This window comes from Rattus norvegicus, chromosome 12 (genome assembly GCF_021556685.1).
Source record: "Rattus norvegicus strain SHRSP/BbbUtx chromosome 12, alternate assembly SHRSP_T2T, whole genome shotgun sequence".
Lineage (NCBI taxonomy): Eukaryota > Metazoa > Chordata > Mammalia > Rodentia > Muridae > Rattus > Rattus norvegicus.
The window spans coordinates 49659680-49678462 of record NC_141545.1 but is presented as its reverse complement, the minus strand read 5'-3'; the positions used below and the strand labels follow the sequence as shown (position 1 = coordinate 49678462).

At 50.8% G+C, this 18783-nt stretch overlaps 1 protein-coding gene across 4 annotated transcripts in view; it reads right to left on the bottom strand.

The window, feature by feature from the left end:
- The window catches only part of Ssh1 (slingshot protein phosphatase 1), a 62335-nt gene that overhangs the window by 36591 nt on the left and 6961 nt on the right, over nt 1–18783 (bottom strand). For 2 of the 4 annotated variants that reach the window (XM_087578608.1, NM_001427479.2), the window contains 1 exon segment: nt 492–595. Coding sequence is in view for 2 of the 4 variants with exons in the window: in NM_001427479.2 (NP_001414408.1) it covers nt 492–595 (104 nt within the window). In the remaining 2 variants the exon portion in view is untranslated. 4 annotated transcript variants of the gene reach the window in all.

Below are 18783 nucleotides of genomic sequence, written 5' to 3'. Positions count from 1 at the left end.
TCTTCAGACACACCAGAAGAGGGCATCAGATCCCACTACAGATGGTTGTGAGCCACCATGTGGTTGCTGGGAACTGAACTCAGGACCTCTGGAAGAGTAGTCAGTGCTTTTAACGGCTAAGCCACCACTCCAGCCCCAGCCTTAGTATTTGACAGGCATGGTTTTCAGTCCTACATTATTATTATTTATATCAACTATTCAGCTCTCTTCTGTTCTTTCCAACAGGTAGCCATTATAGGATAAAGACATCCTGTCAGATGAGCACCCGGCCGTGACATCACCCCATTGCGCTCAGGTGAGGTACCCCGAGGCTGTCTTCAAAGGGACAGCTGATAGCTGTGGTGCACGCTGGTCCATCTGTCCAAACCTCACCTAAGCTGAGATGTCCATACACTGCTTCTCTGGCCCTAAACCCAGGAACGACTTCCCACCCACTGTGGCACAGAAATGGTTCCCCTCTGTGGCACAGAAATGGTTCGTCCCATCTTCACCTGCATGCTTGTGAGGGTGCTGAAGACTCCGCTGGCCCTGCGGGCTGTTTCCCTGCTGTAGGAAGAGGGCCGCTCCTTTCACCATGAAAAAGCTCTCGCTCAAGCTGGAAAGAATAAAACCAGAGCACAGGTTAGAGCAACTTCAAGAAACACCGGCGAGGCGCACGCCAGGCAGAGGGAACACTTAGGGCGGGCAAATGGCGGGCGCACGCAATGGGGCGAATGGACACGCAACAGGATAAAATGGTACCACTGCTGCTATAGTAATCAGGAGCTTACGATGCTACAGCCCCACGCCACCTCTCGTTTCAGGTGCGCTGGGCCAGGCCAATAGCTCCTTCCGGCACAGGGAGACAAGGTTCTTGGTGTAACTGAGACCCCCCCCCCCAGCAGAAGGTGGTATGACTCACTCTGACCTTGCACTCGCTGGTCTTTGCTTCCGACCCTCCCACTCCCACCTGCTGCCTCCCAGACACTTGCAGCCTCGTCATTGCTTCCTGGTGCGGACCCTCGAAGGCATACACAGATGGCCTCCCAGGGTGTCAGCATCCTTCGGAACGCTGCCTGAGGCCTGGGGGCTGGGGGCGGAGCCATAACCGTCCTCAGTTGGGATGCCACCCACTACTCCTGTGAGCAAGTTCACCCTTACAGAATTTCTCAGCAGATGAGTTTTTGGCCCATTATTATTTTTTTTTTTTGGTTCTTTTTTTTTTTTCTTTCGGAGCTGGGGACCGAACCCAGGGCCTTGCGCTTCCTAGGTAAGCGCTCTACCACTGAGCTAAATCCCCAGCCCCTTGACCCATTATTTTTAACTAACAAAGAAATATTCAAATTTGTGTTTAGCTCATGACTGAAGGAGTCAGAATGAGGGGCAGGCCTAAGACTCCCATGGCTCTCAAGGCTAGCCTGGGCAAATAGAAAGTAAAAAAAAGGAGATTTGGGGAGAGATAGCTCAGTGGTACAGCATGTATATAGCATACAAAAGACCCTAAGATCAATTCCTAGGGTCAGACAGAGAGACACACACACAGGCAGGCAGATACATGTAGAGAGATAGGCAAATAGACACATAGATAGGCAGACAGACAGACAGACAGACAGACACAGAACAATAGGCAGATTCACACACACAGAGGTAGGCAGACAGACATGCAGACACACACAACAATAGGCAGACAGATACACACACAGAGGTAGGCAGACAGACACATACAGGCAGACAGACAGACATGCAAACACACACAACGGTAGGCAGACAGATAAACACACAGAGAGAGGTAGGCAGATAAACACTCATACAGGCAGACAGACAGACAGACACACACTCAGGCAGACAGATACAGAGAGGCAGACAGACAGACATGCAGATACACACAAAGAGACAGGCAGACAGATACACCCACAGAGGTAGGCAGACAGACACACAGACAGGCACACAGACACAAACAGACACACACACGGGCAGAGAAGGATCAAGAATGACAACCAATCACAAAAACCAAACAGCAAAAATATTCTTCCAATGCTTCACTTATAATTTGGTTAAGACTTTTTTCCCCTTTCTGGGCTGGAGAGGTAATAGTTGGGTGGCTAAGAGCCTTGGCTGCTCTTCCAGAGGACCCAGGTTCAGTTTCTGGTTCCCACACGGAGGCTCACAGCCATCTGTAACTCCAGTTCCAGATCTGGCCTCTGAGGGCACGTCATGCAATCCTTAACGCACTCGAAACACCCACGCACATAAAACTTGAAAATGAAAGCCTTAAAAACATTCTTCAGCTTCTACAGACATTTGGATTTACGAAAAGAGAAGCCTTCTCAGCTTTTAACTACTGCCAAGTACCCAAAACCCACTACAAACCCGGGAACTGATCCACAGGATCCAGCACTGGTTACAATAACCACCCGTAACTCTCTTCTTCTCGGCTTCTTAGCGGTTTCCAGATTTCCCGACACATATCAACTTTTTAAAACAGCTACTTTTGATGCTCAGAGAAACAATAAAGGTCACACTGTAACACACATTTTAGCTTGATCGGTTCCGTGAAGAGAACTGTTTAAATTCCTGATCTGTAAGATACTGCTCTCCTGAGTAAGAGGCTAACACCGATGACCCGAAAGGAAAAACATCTTAGGAAAGCCGTAATTTTTAAGAACCCTGGAATTAAGAAGATTAATTCCTGGAGAGATAATGTATTATCTACAGCTTGAAAAGGGCAAACTCATCTTTGATACCCAAAGTCAGTGACTAAACATGACAGACTTAAAATTAAAGGACCCCTCGGCGGCTTCTCAGACAACTTGGCTTCTGTGATGGTGGACTCATAGTAAAATCTGAACTTTTCCTGGCTAAGTTCTCATGGTAAGGGGCTGGAGAGATGGCTCAGCGGTTAAGAGCACTGCCTGCTCTTCCGGAGGTCCTGAGTTCAATTCCCAGCACCCACACTTAACTGTCTATAACTCCAGTTCCAGGGGATCCAACACTCTTACACAGACATACCTGCAGACAAAACACTGAAGCAGATAAAATAAAAATAAATCATAAGAGAAATGGTGGGGGAGACTCATGGTAAAATCAGACTATTCAACGGAAGGTACCAAGGCTCTACTGGACTCTCAAGCAAGGGCCTTTGAACTCTGAGAACCTGACAGTGGATCATGTGACACTCAGCCGTCACAGACCCACACAGCATTTCCTCATGATCCTCAGCACGCAAGCTGCACTTTCCCATGCCATGCAGTCACACACCTGTCCGGAGGAAGCCAGGATTACAGACCGGCAGGAATCCCTCTTCAGCCTCTCCTGGCAAGAGGCTCTCAGCTAAGGTTCGAGAGCCGGCCCAACCCTTCCCTACTCAAAATTTTAACAACAAAGCTTTCAGAAGGATTCCGATCTCAAGGACACCCATCCAGATTTCAGAGGGCTGAGACCCAGGGAGTGTAAAGCAGCCATCTGTTGACCAAAGACGCCCAGGGATAATTCTCAAGGCAGCATCAACTCCTTTTGTTCACAGTTTAAAAAATAAAAAAAAGAACTCTGACCAGAAACCAGAGCATTCTGGAAACTGCCAGACATTAGCAGTGTGACCTTTGCCTTGGAAACCAAGGGCAAAAATTCCCCTCGGTTTCCCTTGTATTTCCTTAGGAAAAAAAAGGAACATTGGTAATGAGTGGGCGGGGCTCACCCTGTGACCTGCTCTGAGGCTGACTGTTCCTCGGTCTGATAAGACCCGGAGAGAGGGGGCCTCCCCCTCCACCCAGGCTGCTCATTAGTGTACTGGTTGGTTTTGTGTGTGAACTTGACATAAGCTGGAGTTATCACAGAGAAAGGAGCCTCCCTAGAAGAAATGCCTCCATGAGAGCCAGCTGTAAGGCATTTTTCTCTATTAGTGAACAAGGGGATTGGGGGAGGCCCAACCCATAGTGGGTGGAGCCATCCCTGGGCTGGTGGTCCTGGTTTCTATAAGAAAGCAAACTGTGCAAGCCATGGGGGAAGCAAGCCAGTGAGAATCACCCTCCATGGCCTCTGCATCAGCTCCTGCCCCCAGGTTCCTGCCCTGTGTGAGTTCCTGTCCTGACCTCCTTGGGTGATGGACAGTGATTTGGAAGTGTAAGCTGGATAAGCCCTCCCCCCCCCCGCTTGCTTCCTGGTCATGATGTTTTGCTGCAGCAAGAGAAACCCTGATTATGACGATTAGTGTCCTGGAACCACCTCAGTTCCTGTCAACAGCCAGCATGCATGCTGCTGGGAACCCCACTGCTCTGGGGTCTGCGAGGTCCCTTGAGTCCTCGCAGAATACCGGTGGCCAAAATGGCCCTCAGCAGCCTGAGACCCAGATGCTGTGTGACAGACAGGAGACTTTAGAGCATGGTCAGGAATGGAATAAACACAAACAAGATGGAGGAGCACTGACTTTGAGGCCTGACTTCTAGGCTGTGTATGGCCTGAGCCACCATTGGCACACAGAGCTGTCTGAAATGGATGGGCAACACCTGGTTTTCTACACTAAGTCCCTACCAAGAAGCTCAGGACCAAGCCGTGTCCTGTGTCCTGTGTCCTGAGCTGTGCCTCTCTCTCCCACCCCCACCCCACCCCCCCAGCTCTCCGTGACATTCACGTCGGTAATGGTGCATACCTTTTTTCTGAGTACCCAGGCCAAGGATGCATACCAGCCATCCATTCCAAATAGTGAGAAATCATCTTTCTGAGAGAGAGACTTTAGAGCCCTAGGAGTTACAGAAAGCATGACCCAGACAGAGGAGGCATCCTCTTTCACTGCTCTAGGGACCCTCCCCACCTCCCTGCTCCAAGCTTTTATCGCCGAAGCACAAGTACCGGAAGCACAAGCACAGCCCCCCAGGAACCTTGCAAGATCAAAGTTTCCACAAGTAGGCAAGACAAATGCAGCCCTCAATCCCCACAGCCAGGCTCTCACACAGACAAGAGAGCCCAGGGAGAGCACAGGTCCTCTGCGGCTTACGTACTAACGTGGGCTGGAAACCCCTGAGTGGCAGAGGTACCGGGTTGGCCGCAGGAAGACACAGAAGTCGGAAAGAAAGAAAAGATCCATGGCGGTGGCTGTCACATCCGTAGAAACCCCGCTGAAGCAGATGGTCCCCGAAGAGACCCCATCAATCCACACGGCACTGGCCGGCCCAGCCAGAGGCACTGGGGCTTTCCAGGGCGGCAGAGGAGTCCCTCCTCAGACCCTGGTCCCACCCAGAGAGCAAGTGGCTCTTGTGGTACTTGTCTTCCTCTGATATTATGGCTTAAAAGGGCCCTTGTCCCAGCATCTCCTGATGAAAGGGGTCCATTCAGAGAAAGCAAAGCAGCTAAAGGTCCTCCAGTCACGGCACTCCCACGGGCTTTGCTGCAGGCTTTGGAACAAGCGAGGGGTGTGCATGAGGCACCAGCACGAAAAGCAGCTGGCCAACGGAGCAGCACACCTCAGTGCAAAGACCCCATCCCGAGTCAAAACCACAGACCGGCAAACATCCCAGGGCATGGCTTTCTTTCAAACCTCCACCCATGCCACCCAGCAGGGTCGGGGGAGGCTTACAAGGCATTTTCAAAAAGCAACTTTACAGCCTAAGAAAATGCTCAGTCACATTTATAGCCACTGGTGACCCTCAGCTGGGGACACTGCACATGAAAAGAGCCATGAGTGTTTCTGTGAGGATCTTTGAGAGGTGCAAGGTGTCCCTGCAGGTCAAGCTGCAAAGCCAAACCAAGTCTCTGACCCCAAAGGGCAGGAGATGCTGACAGCCTTCATTTACAGGTTACGCTCAGGAGCCCAGGAGGGCGAGAGACAGGAAGAAGTGGGAACCTGGGCCAGTTGCTGGCGGAGGAGCACTGAGCAGGGGCCCCCCCCCCGCCCCCCCCCAGGTCTTGTCCAGAAGCTTCTCCCAGCTCCAAGTATTCATGCAGTCCCCACTAGAGCAATAAGTGAATCACGGAGTTCTTACTCAGCTGATGTGTAAACCATTGCTCATCCAGGAACACACGCCTCACAGCTGGGACTGCCCCATACCCGTGTCAACCCCTTCTCCAGAAGAATTCACACGCTAAAAGCACAGCTACCACCTCTGCACAGCTCTGGTGACCCACCACGGTGTCACCAAGAACCCAGAGTACAGATTGTGTCCCAGTCCCTCTTCCAAGCATCCAACTGCAGAACACAAAGCAAGACCAAGGGATGGCACAGAGAAAAAACTCCAGGCTGGAAAGGCGCGACTACAGAATGCTTCCGTGTGCCCAGTTAGGTGCAATGGAAGGCGGTCAGACCTCGCCCCCAATCCCCACCCCTGAATGTGACCTTTTCTGGAGGCAGAACAGAGGGTTTAGCTGGTAACCACGCAAGTATCTTTAGCCAAATGCCTTCAAGAGTCCCGGACATGCTTGCCTACTAGAGGGGCTCAGACACTAGATGACATGGGATTGACCATGGCGACAGCGCACTGGACCTTGGTAAGTCCTGCTGCTGACAAAATGTTCTGGCAGACGGCAGACGGCAGACGGCAGACGCCTTCTGAGGCTCATCGTACCCATCCCAGAACTGTGTGGCAGACCAAGCTGATATCATCGTGCAGACTCACACCTCAGGGGACGGGAAGCTACTTAAATATATGATTTTAGGAATTTTTGGAAACAGGTCACCTCACAAAAAAGGCACGGTACATAAACATAAAGTATAGGGTTCTCAGGGCTGGAGAGATGGCTTGGTGGTTAAGAGCACTGACTGCTCTTCCAGAGGTCCTGAGTTCAAATCCCAGCAACCACATGGTGGCTCACAACCACCTGTAATGGGATCTGATGCCCTCTTCTGGTGTGTCTGAAGACAGCTACAGTGTACTTATATAAATAAATCTTTTTTTAAAAAAGTATAGGGCTCTCTAAAGATTAGGTGCTCAATGGGCTGGACTGCTTAAAGCTGAGGTATCTTCTTAAATTGCTTTGCGATTGCATGCATGTACTTTATGTGTACATATGCATGTACATGTGTGTGCCATCACAGCTCCCCAGTGCAGGTCAGAGGACAGCTGGCTGAAGTGAGCTGTCTCCTCCCACCATGTGGGGTAGCGAGTTCACAGGCTCCACTCTAAGTTTCTGGGACAGGATCTCCCACTCCCCCTCTACAGGCTTGTGCCACCCCCCTGTCTCCTAAACACTGAGATTCCAGGCTCGGGCCAGCACACCTGCCTCAAACTCAATACTGTTCCAATGACAGCCCTGGCTATCTTGGAACTCACTCTGTAGACCAGGCTAGCCTCCAACTCAGAGGTCTGCCCACCTCTGCCTCCTGAGTGCTAGGGCATATGCCACCATTGCCCAGTCTGATTTAACCTTTGATTGTATTTTGTTTTGGGCACAGTGATGACTGAGGCAAGACCACAGAGAACCTGGAGGTAATCCTAGAAAGTAGCTACAGAACTGTAAAGTTACCAGTTCAGAGAACACTGTTGCAGGATTGCTGATCCCACCATGAACCCAGAGATTATGAACTGGAAAAAAAACAAAAACAAAAACAAACCTGTTTCTTGTTGTGGTGTGGTTCAGCCCTAGTACACACCTTTCTCTTTATTGTAAACAAGACTGAATAAAGCCAACCATAGGTCAAGAGGTAGAGCCAGCAACCAGTTGACCAGGAGTGAACATGAGAAAACCTGGGGAAGGGCTGGAGAGATGGCTCAGCAGCTAAGAGCACTGACTGCTCTTCCAGAGGTCCTGAGTTCAATTCCCAGCACCCACACGGTGGCTTCACAACCATCTATTATGGGATCTGATGTCCCCTTCTGGTATGTCTGAAGACAGCTACAATGTATTTACGTATAATAAATAAATCTTTTTTTTTTTTTTTTTTGAGCTGGGGACCGAACCCAGGGCCTTGCGCTTCCTAGGCAAGCGCTCTACCACTGAGCTAAATCCCCAACCCCGTTAAATAAATCTTTAAAAGAAAACTAGGGGAAGACAAAGGAGGGGCTTTGAGTTGAAGGGGATTTTAAGACATCGGGGAAGAAGGGGCTTTTTCCTTCTGGGAGGTCAGCGTAGTAGGAAGGTCAGCTGGGTGCTTTTTCTGACTCTTGAGTTAGCTGGCTTTCACCACGGCCTCTGGTTCCTGAGTCTTCATTTGGTAAATCAAACTTTTGTGATTTCTGTGTGGACCATATCCCAAAAAGGAGGGCCTTTTAGTTCCCTCCAGATTAATCAGCGGTGACTGACTGCTCTGTAACCACACATCAACTTAGTGTGCTTCAAAGATCCTGGTCAGTGGAAACCGGTTCTTAGACCTTGATTGCACGGGTTAACAGGGGAACTCAAGCTGTAGAATGTCAAAGCTAAGAACCTGAGTTGGCCTGGGCTACAGCCATCGATCTGTCTGCACAAGAAGGTCTCGGTGCCTGACTTCACCATCCCTGCCGGCACTCAGAGCGACTGTCAAGAGTGCTTTACACTCTGGAGAGCTCGCCTCTCCTGCTACACCTAATTCTTACAATTCCATTCTTCTGACAAAAGATCCACAACGGGGAAGAATGAACTGTTGGAAGTTGTGAAGCAAACAGGAGCAGAAAGGGCTGGAGACGCTCCCAGCTCAGTCAGTATCTTTCCTGCTCCATTCCCCGGACAGCAGGGCTGCCCGACCAGCCGCTGCTTTAGCCTGGTTCACGGAAACTCACAGGCCCAGTCCTGGCGAAATGAAGTTTAAGACCCAGAGAAGGATAGAGAGTATTTGGAGACAGATGAGGGAAAAGCTGGGAATGGGAGGAAAATTCTCCCCAGTTTCTCCACTGCAGCCTCCCAATGTTCAGAGTCCCGGAGAACCTCTAGCTTCCCCTACACAGCTCTTATATCTTCTGCCTCCAATTGAAACTTGACAGGGTCCGGCTCCAAACACCTTCGTCGGGGTGTAAGGAAACACATCTTCAACTCATGTTCCAAACCGCTCCCTGAGAGAAAGAACATAGGGGTTCTCGGAAAGGCATGGTGCTCTGGAAAGGGATTAGGGGCAGAAAAATGCTGGCATGGCCAGTTGCTAATGTCTTTGCTGCAGGGCCTCAATTGTTTGGCTGGAGGCGTGGGCTTCCCTCAGAGAGAAGCAATGTCCAGAGGCACTGTACACAGTCAGAGACATTCCCCCCAGCCGGCCACATAGCCTTCCTTCACACCCAGCTGCCAGGAGTCAGCAGCTAAGACTAAGGGGCAAGCTCACAAAAGCAAGACTTTTGTTTCTGCTTAGGCAAGACAGCCAGTGAGCTGGAGCACAGATCTGCAGACTTTAAGGCAGTCCATCCACGACCCTGTTAGGCAGCCTACTACTACAGCTCCTTCCTCACCGGGTACACCAGGCCCTAAGCCTCCGTACAGAGGGTTGGGGTATAAAGGCTGCATTGTGTGGGATCTCTACGGCAGCAGAAGTGACCCAGCCAGCCAGAATCAACAGGAACATGAAAGCAGTATTTTTCAAACAACTCAAAAATCCTCAAAAATGGGTGATCTCAGCTGCCTCAGGTAGTTGTGGCTTCCTATGGTTCGAAGCCCCAGGCCACACTCATTGGTCACTGACAAACAACCTTCCCAAGAGTCCATTCCTTCAATCTCTGGGACCACCCATCTCTGACCTTCCTCATTCCCTGACTGAAACACACCAGCATAAGAACTGATTGCACAGTACAAGTGTGGTCGATGTGACCAAGGAACTGAATTGGTATTTCTTCATTTTTTTTTTTTTTTTTTTCCGGAGCCGGGGACCGAACCCAGGGCCTTGCGCTCGCTAGGCAAGCGCTGTACCGCTGAGCTAAATCCCCAACCCCCTAATTGGTATTTCATTAACACATGGTACATAGCGCCACCCAGGATCCCAGCAGGTGGGAAGCAGAAGAAGGTGGGTCTCATGAGATTGAGGCCAGCCTGATCTACTTAAGTTGTTCCAGCAGGGGCTGCGGTCTCAAGGAAAAAGGAGACAGCAGCAGGTGCCTGCTGAGTTCCTGTGAGTTCCAAGCTCAACCCTCAGCACCCCACCCTCCACTCAACCTGCTACAGCACAGAACACAACAGTGTGGGAGCGTCCTGCCTTCCTCTGGCCCCACACCCAGGCTACTGGGCTCCTAATCACTGCAGACAACATTCTTCCTTAGCCCCAGAGCTCTCCACCGTGTGTCACCACCCAGAACTAAAACTCCAGCCACCTACCTTACCTAGAGTAGCCACAATTAGTCTTTCCACGCACCGTGCCATCCGCTCATCTGACTTTGGAGTCAGACTCTGATGTATGATCTCCCACATCCCACAGGGCATCCTCTGCTGCGGTCCTTAGAAGCCTGCTACTCCGTCCACTCAAGGTTTCACAGCCTCCTCGCCCATCTCCCCGCACGGTGCTTGACATCTGAAATCAGGCCTTCTCAAGGAAGCTTTCTGTGGCTGCTCTAGCGGAGATTCACAGTTCTTCATTCTAACAGTCAGTCCCTACTCCAAGGTCAAAGCCCCAAGCTTTGTTTCCCCGCCCATGGGTGGCAAATTGTTACCTTGTCTGTATCTACCAAGGATCCCCATTAGCAACATAAGTAACAAGTCTGACACATGAAACGGAAAAACACAGGCCCTCCCAGATATTTAATCAAACCCATCAGAGGCTGCGGATGTAGCTCAGCTGGTAGAATGGTGGGTGAACAACCGTGAGGCTCTCTGCTCTGCAAAGCCAGGTGTGGGGATGCACACCACAGCTGTAATCCTGGCACTTGGGTGAGGGAACCAAGAGGAGCAGAATTCAAAGTCACCCTTCAATACACAGCAAGTCTGGAGTCAGCAAAAACAACTATCATCATTATCAAACCAAATAAACTAGACAACTAGATTGAGAAGTACCTCCATAGGGCGAGATATTAACATAATCTCAAAATACCTTCCCCCAGGATACACCTAGTGGTAAAGAAACCAAGTGATACACCACTCCATGGGTGTACAGCAACCATGGACCAAGGGCTCTGTCTCTCTCACATGCTGCAGCACAAATCTAGTCAGAAGCAATTATTAACACACTCACTTAAAGGGCATCATATCACTAAATGATGATCTTAGCTCAGTATACCATTAATTCCAGCATCCATGATGCAGAGGCAGGAGGATGTCTGGGGAGTCCCAGGGTTACATAGTGAGGCCCAGTCTCACACAAACAAAGCAACAAAACAAATGGTGGATACAAAGTATCTAGGTCACGGGAGTCAAAGGCTGTGCAATGTTCCGGATGGAAAGCACAGGTTAAGCACAATGAGCAATTTGGAGCTGGAGTCTCTTCTATACAGGACATCACTGAAATAACTTTTCTATAAGCATGAAATGATTTCAAAATTAAAAAACACACACACTTTAGAATCCATGTCCCACCCACACTGGTATTGAACCAGCTGGAATCGAGCTAGTTCTATGGCTGTGCTCCACCCCAATCCATCTACCTGACCATCTTTTTGTTTTCTGAAACATCACCTCACCATACAGCACAGGCTGGCCTTGAACTCTTGACTTTCCAGTCTCCACCTACTAGGGGCTGGGATTACAGGCATGCACACCATACACACTGTCAGTTTTTACTGGCATATTTCACAGCTTTGCTTTCCAACCCTTGGGTCAGGTAGTGACCTCTTGCTTGCCCGCTCCCCCTTTTCCACTTGATGTTTTCCAGAACACAAGCTGGACCAGGATGCTATGCTGTCCTGGTGCTTCTCGGTCTAAAAGGGCCTTTTCCTGATTCACCTGAGAACTAATCTTGTCATTTTCTTCCACATTTTGGGACAATGAGAGCCTCACTTGACCAAGTGGGGCCTCCCATTGTAAGGGGCAGGGTTCTGGGGCCAGTCAGGAAGCCTCTCATCATCCCACACATGACATCTGGGGAGGCTGTAGCTTTGGCATCAACTACTGCTGCGCTCACATCCCAGGACCGCGATTACCCTGGTTAACTGGCAGGATGGGCAGGTGACACTGGCACTCAAGACACACACCTAAGGCGACCTGCTTGCTCATCCCTCCTCCTGGATATCTGGAGGTGTATTTGAAAGGAAGAGCTCTTCTGAGAAACTGGCCGGCCTGAGCTTTTTGTTTTGACATAGGTCTTGCTATGTTACCCGGGGTTGGGGTGGACGTGGGGGTTGGGTATCTTGGATGGGTGAACAAGTGACTCTCCTGTCTCAGACTCCTGAGTAGCTGGGACCAGAGGTTCACACCAGGTGCTCTGGTTGATGGTTTTACCATGGTAACACCAGTCAGGCAACAGTTGTTTTTTCCTTCACTTTGAGGACTAGAAAACCTGAAGTCAGATCTGAGGCCAAAAACTCTTACAGCTATCTGTGTCTCGAGTTCCTCTGGTAAGGGTCCAACTTTATTTCCTCCTTTTCCCAAGTCCTAACCTTCTCAATGTTTTATTTTGGCACTGTGTGTGCATGTGTGTGCGTGTGTCTGTATGTGTGTCTGTAGGTCAGAGGACATGAGTTAGATCCCTGGAACCCAATGGCCCAATGGCAGAAGGCAAGAACTGACTCCTTCAATTTGTCCTCTGACCTACACACACACACACACACACACACACACACACACACACACACCCATCCTAGATGTCAGGTTTGACAAGCATCTTTCCCTACTGACCCATCTCGCTCAAAGATGGCTCAAGGGTTAAGACCCCTGTTGCTGAGCCCAGTGACCCGAGTTCAGTCCCTGGGATCCACAGGGTAGGAGACAAGGGCTCCTCTAAATTGCCTTCTGCCTGCTTCATGCAAGTTGCACCACGTGCTCCCATCTGCACAGACACACACAGGCAACAAGCAAACAATGTAACGACAGTGAAACAATTCTAAGTAACTAGACCAGAAAAGAGAGGAAGCAGATCTGTAAAAAAACAAAGTGAGGCAGAGTGTTGTTCCCAAGCTCAAACCCTGTGGCCCCATGAGTCAGCAGAACTTGGGAGGAAATGGTCCTAGCCCAGGGGTTCCCCTTGCAGGCTCCACCTGGCTGGGAATGTCTTCCCTGGTGAGATCACTAGGAGCTTAGCTAGCGGGTGTGGCCTGAGTGGCCACTGATAACACTACAGATGACAATAATAACAATCTTTTGCACCAAGGCAGGACAACACCAGGTTTCCCTCTATATCTCACAGGAGCTAGGGATGAAAAGGGCTTTTGCGGGGTTGGGGATTTAGCTCAGAGGTAGAGCGCTTGCCTAGCAAGTGCAAGGCCCTGGGTTCGGTCCCCAGCTCCAGTGGGGGGGGGGGCTTTTGCTCAGTGCGGGGAGGGCAGACGGGTGACCAAGGTCACAGCCATCCGGGTAAGTTAAAGGTCCTACTGTGCCCACACAGAGCCCACCTGCTGCCAACTGTAAGTGCTTCTGTGGCATCTATTCTACTGAACCAGCCAGAGAGATTGCCATATCTACCTGTTAAGACGTCTCCCACTGAGCATGCTGGGAATGGGAGCCGGTGGCTAGCTCCTATAAAATGGCTCCTTTCCTACCTTCCCTAGTCCTGGCTGCCTCCTCCTCAAGCTAGAGAACATCAACTGGGCCACCCCGGAGCTGCCAGCACTCAGCGCTGTGCACAGGAGCACATACGCCAAAGATGTGCTCTAAGTCCTTCCGCTCTAACCACTGATGATGTGCTGACTGCTCTGCTCCCATCTGAGTGGCAGCCAAGGACCATCCTATTGAAGCCCGGAGTACAATTACCGGGGGGCCAGACCATGTCGATCTAGATTGGGCCATAACTTTGACCCAGCCACACACCAAAAATGTCTAATCTTGTCCTCTGTGGGAATCAAACTCCCGGGTGTGTTACAAACCCAGAGGATGATTAGAAGCCCAAAACAGACACAGGCACAGACTGGAGTGCAGTTCCTTTATGGGGACAGTTATCGTGGTCGCCTCACAGAAGGAGGCTGGTGACTGGTGACTTTAGGAGCTAGGACCTAATCTTGTCTTTGAGGGGAAGTGACGGAGGCTGCATGGTAGACATCTCCTTCACAAACACTTAGGCCTCTTGGTACTTTCTCACAACTCTCTTTTTATTAAGTATTTAATTTTATTTATTGGTGTGTGTGTGTGTGTGTGTGTGTGTGTGTGTGTGTGTGTGTGTGTGTAACTGTCAAAGCATGCTTGTAGAGCTCCGAGGAGAGCCTGTGACAACCTGTGGTATTAGTTCTCTCCTTCCAGCATGTGGGTTCCAGGGACTAAACTCCCAGCGTCTGGACCTGCTGACCCATCCATCTCCCTACATTTCTCCAATTTGTGAGACAGCATCTACGTAGCCCAGACTGACCTGGAGCTTTCGATCTTCCTGCCTCTGCAACCCAAGCACTGAGATGGAAGGAATGGGACTGTGTCTGGCTTCACAGCCCCACTGGAGGATGAAAACTGAGATGGGCTTGAGTGGGCACCGCCTGTAGGAGCACTGCTGTGAATGCCCAGGCTCCTGGGTTGGAGAGTGTGTGTGTGTGTGTGTGTGTGTGTGTGTGTGTGTGTGAGAGAGAGAGAGAGAGAGAGAGAGAGAGAGAGAGAGAGAGAGAACAGCCCCCTGGTATTCATTGAAAGTCTAAGGATTGGAATTTCAGACGTTTAATGAACCACACTTAAGTGTAATTCATGTTAACTGAAGAAATGAATTTAATTAAGCTGTGGCAGAATCAACTTAACTCTTTGCCCCTGCCCTCATCCGTCTCCACTACAGGACACCGCTCTAAATTCTAGAAGCCTAATATACGTTGAAAACAAATTCTGAATTTAAAATAAAACCTTCTGGGCTGTCCAGATGGCTCAGTGGGTAGTGGTGCTGCTATGAAAACCTGATAACCCATGTTAGATTCCCCAGAGATGAGAGAAAATGTTCCCAGAGGTTTTCCTCCGGCCTCCCAAGTGTCCCATGCTGAGCACGGAAGACATGAGCTGAATACAACTGGCAATGTCTGCAGTGAGGGGACCATGAAGACAGGAAATGCAGGCCTTCCAGGCGTGGGGTCACTTTCAGATCACAGTTCACAAGACAAGTGGTCTGAGCTGTAAGACTCCACCGGACACCCAGGGCATGCCAGGCACTGAAGCTAGGGTCAGGAAAAAGAGTCCTTCCAGTGTCTATGACCCTGCTGGGCAAGCCTGCCTCCTCACAACTGCAAACTGGTACCACAGGGCAACAAACGAATATAGCTTCAGTTGTTACATTTCTAGCAACCTGCCACAGGAGACTGGCGACACACTGCCCATGCTATCTCCCCCTCATGAGGCACAGACACAGTGGCCATTTAACACCTCAGAGGACTTTGCCTGGCAGAGTGTCAACAGAGGCTCCAAAACTCTCTGAAATAAACCCTCGAACGAGGCAGAGGGAGACCCGTACCCGTGCAGGCCATGGGCAGGGGGGCAAGCGGCCTGCAGAGCAGAACACCATGGCCCAATGAGACGCTGTATGGGCAGCCATACTTCCGGCAGCTACAAAGGGTAGAATCCCCTAGGGAGCCCCAAGTCAAGACCACAAGGGAAGGAGTGTGGAAGAAATGCAGATGAAGGAGAGTTTATGGCTTTTAACTCCCAAAACCACAAAGAACCCAGACAGCCAAGCCTGCTGCCTTGACCCAGAAATCCACTGGGCAGGGGACAAGAATGAAAGGTTTAATGAACGTGCTTGCAGAAACACAAGACTGAAGAAGGAAACCCCACTCCTGAGCTACACTCTGGGGATGACACAGCTGTGTCACCACCCCAGTGTCCCACCTGGCACACAACCACCCGTGCCTGGTGCCAGCCTGAGCGGCTCCCAGGATCAGGATTCAGGAAGCAATGCCAGCAGGGCCACCTGCTCACCAACTCCCATGGTCTCAACCACGCCGCTTCCAGAAGAGGCCAGCCACTAGGTACATATAAAGAATGCCAGGGGGTCGCTGTGGGCTTGGAGGGTCTCCCCTCAGCATCCTCTCCTTCATCTGAGCACGAGATGAACACACCTGAGGAAGATATCAAGCCCACACATAACCAACAAACGCAACAGATCCCATACAAGGAAGTTTCCACAGGCTACTAACCAGCCCCAGGAGGCTTTTTCTAGCCCGCATGAGCCTCCCAGGGGCAAATGCCAGGACCTCTTGGAGTAGAGTCTGGTACAGTAGCAGGGATGGGATCCACACACAGACTTACCTAACTTGCGGCCCCATACACTCATCACTCCCAGCATGCTCTCCCATGTCTATAATTGATGACAGTTCCCTTTAACCCCTTCAACGTGTGTGGGGAAAACACTGGGTCATATCAGTGATAAGACCCACCCTGGGGGGAAGGGGTGTGACAAAAACACAGAGCTGCCACAGGAGGAGCAGGTGACCTGCCTTCATCACAGAGAGAACCCACGTGTGAGTCAGCCTCCTGAAAACTGCATGGTTTAGGGGAGCAGAAGCTGATCTGCAGGACCCAGAAACAGTATGTGCACAGTATGGGACAGGTGGGGGTGAGGGAGTGGAGGAAGGCAGACAGGGATGTGGGGACTGGGAGAGCGAAGCAGAGAGGGCCATGAGGAGAGCAGTGAAAGGAGGCCCTGGGATGTGTCTAGTAGCAGTGTGGGTCGATGGCACCTCCCAAGAACAACAATCTGAAGAAAACGGCAGGTGAGGCTCGGAAGACTAAACCGGGTCCAGCAAAGAGCTGCAACTGGTGAGCCAGTCTGATAATCTTAGACCACCCTGGAGAACAAACCAGCACAGCTGTCGCTCAGTAGCAGTCAGGAAAGGGGCTGGGGGATACCCCTCCCACCAAAACAAACACACGGGTGTGCACACTCTGTGGCGAGCTGCAGGACTACCTAAACAAGGGTTAGTTAGAAGTCGCTACACTGTATTGCTTAGTGAAACTAAACTACTGGCCTTGCCAAAACCTTAACCCTAAACACAGTCGGCAACAATGTAGCACTTAAATCTTCAATCCACAGCTGTTGACACTAGTAAGCGGAACCCAAGGCTACAGCTGTCCAACGGTAATCAAGACAGAAAAGAGCCAGCGAAGGAAGCATCAACTTCCACCTCACCCCACCCCACCAGCTCCCCAGCCTTTCCCTCTACCTTAGAAACTGAATAAAGGCTGTTTACCATTCCCGGCCAATCCAAAGCAAAGGGAAATGTCTCCCATGCAATTCGGCCTCAAACAAAAACCTCCTGGCCACGTTTGTTTTGTTTTTCTAGGAGAGGCTTAGAGAGGGAAGACCTGAGAATGCAAATGAGCAAGAGTCTGTGAGGAAGAGCAGCCAGAGGCCAGACCTGGACACAGAACTTCCTTGTTAGAAAGCAGAATGATGCCCTCAGCCTGAGAAGGAAGGTGAACTGTCAAGGTGAGTAAGGAAACCTGAAGGCAGGCCAGGAGGAAAAGCAGAAGCCAGAACTCTCTGGTGCACTCCTGGACCATGAGAACCCAGGACCCACTCCTGGGGTTCTCCTTGTGGCCACAATGGCTTTGGGATCCTGTGATGAAAAGGGCTTATCTCTGACTGTATGGGTCTGATATCACAGCAGCTCCAGGAAGTGAACTCAAAGGGGAGTGCTAGGTTCTGGTTCTGGGACTACCTTAAGCCCTTCAGTCATGTTCCTTGTCTGTTGGTCCAAAGGACTGACTCATCTGAACAGACTGACTGGACTCTAGAAGACCCTTGGCTACCAGACTGAAGATACAGCTCTAGCATTCTCTCTCTCTCTCTCTCTCTCTCTCTCTCTCTCTCCCACACACACACACACACACACACACACACACACACACACACACACTCGCATGTGTCTGTGTGTGTCTGTCTGTCTTTCCTTTTAAGCAGGGTCTTCTGATGTGACCTTGGTTGCCTTTGAACGATGTAGGCCTCAGAGATCTTCGGCCTCCAGAGAGCTGGGGTGAAAAGACCTGCACCACCATGCACAAATACTTCCCTTTGCAGAGTATTTCAGGCACGAAACTTGAGCTAAAGATAGTGGGTCACTTGGAACACAGAGGTGTCAATGGACTGAGATACCAACCCCCATCCTGTGTCAGTGCCCCACCCCACCTCCACCCAAGTGCCAAGCCAGGGAACGTTCCCTTCTCTAAGTGAGAAGGGACCACAGACAGACACAGTTCCTTATCACGGCTCTAAGTTCTTCAACATTCTGCTAATTAAGGGTAATTAAAGACAAAGCTAGCTCAATGCTCTCCCTGGCCCAGTGCCCAGAGAGGAAGAAGGGACGGGTGGAGGGTAGAAGGAATTCTGACCCCAGGGAAGGGTCGCAGGAGCAGGCACAGGAAGCTGCAGAGGCTCTGGGGGCCCCACCACACTCATCAAACTCTCCTCCCAGTTCTGGGCCTGCGCCCAACACCCAGATTCCACTGGCCCTCCTCCTACACACAAAGGCTGTGCAGCGAAAGGCAGCCCCATTACTGCCCCCAGGAGCTAGTGTCTCTGGCCCTGGAACCTTAACCTGGGCCAAAGCTGCCCCAAAGCAAGGCGGGAAGAGCCAATCTGCCCTTCTCGCCATCTAACATGATGACAAGGACCTGGAAACTGCAATTGCTGTCACTTTGCTTTCTGCATGCAGGTCAGGGCTCCCCCACCCACATCATCTTCACGAACAGCATGTGCCCTGACCAAAGTTGAAGGTTTGCCTTCCTTCACTCAAGTGCACAAAGTCCGAAGACAAGCCAGAGACGTTTCTAGAGCTTCTGCAAGAGTTTAAGCAGAACATCGGAGAGCATCACTGAGCACAGCACTAGGAACAATAACTAAGCACAGCACTGGGGACAGCACTGAGCACAGCTCTGAACACA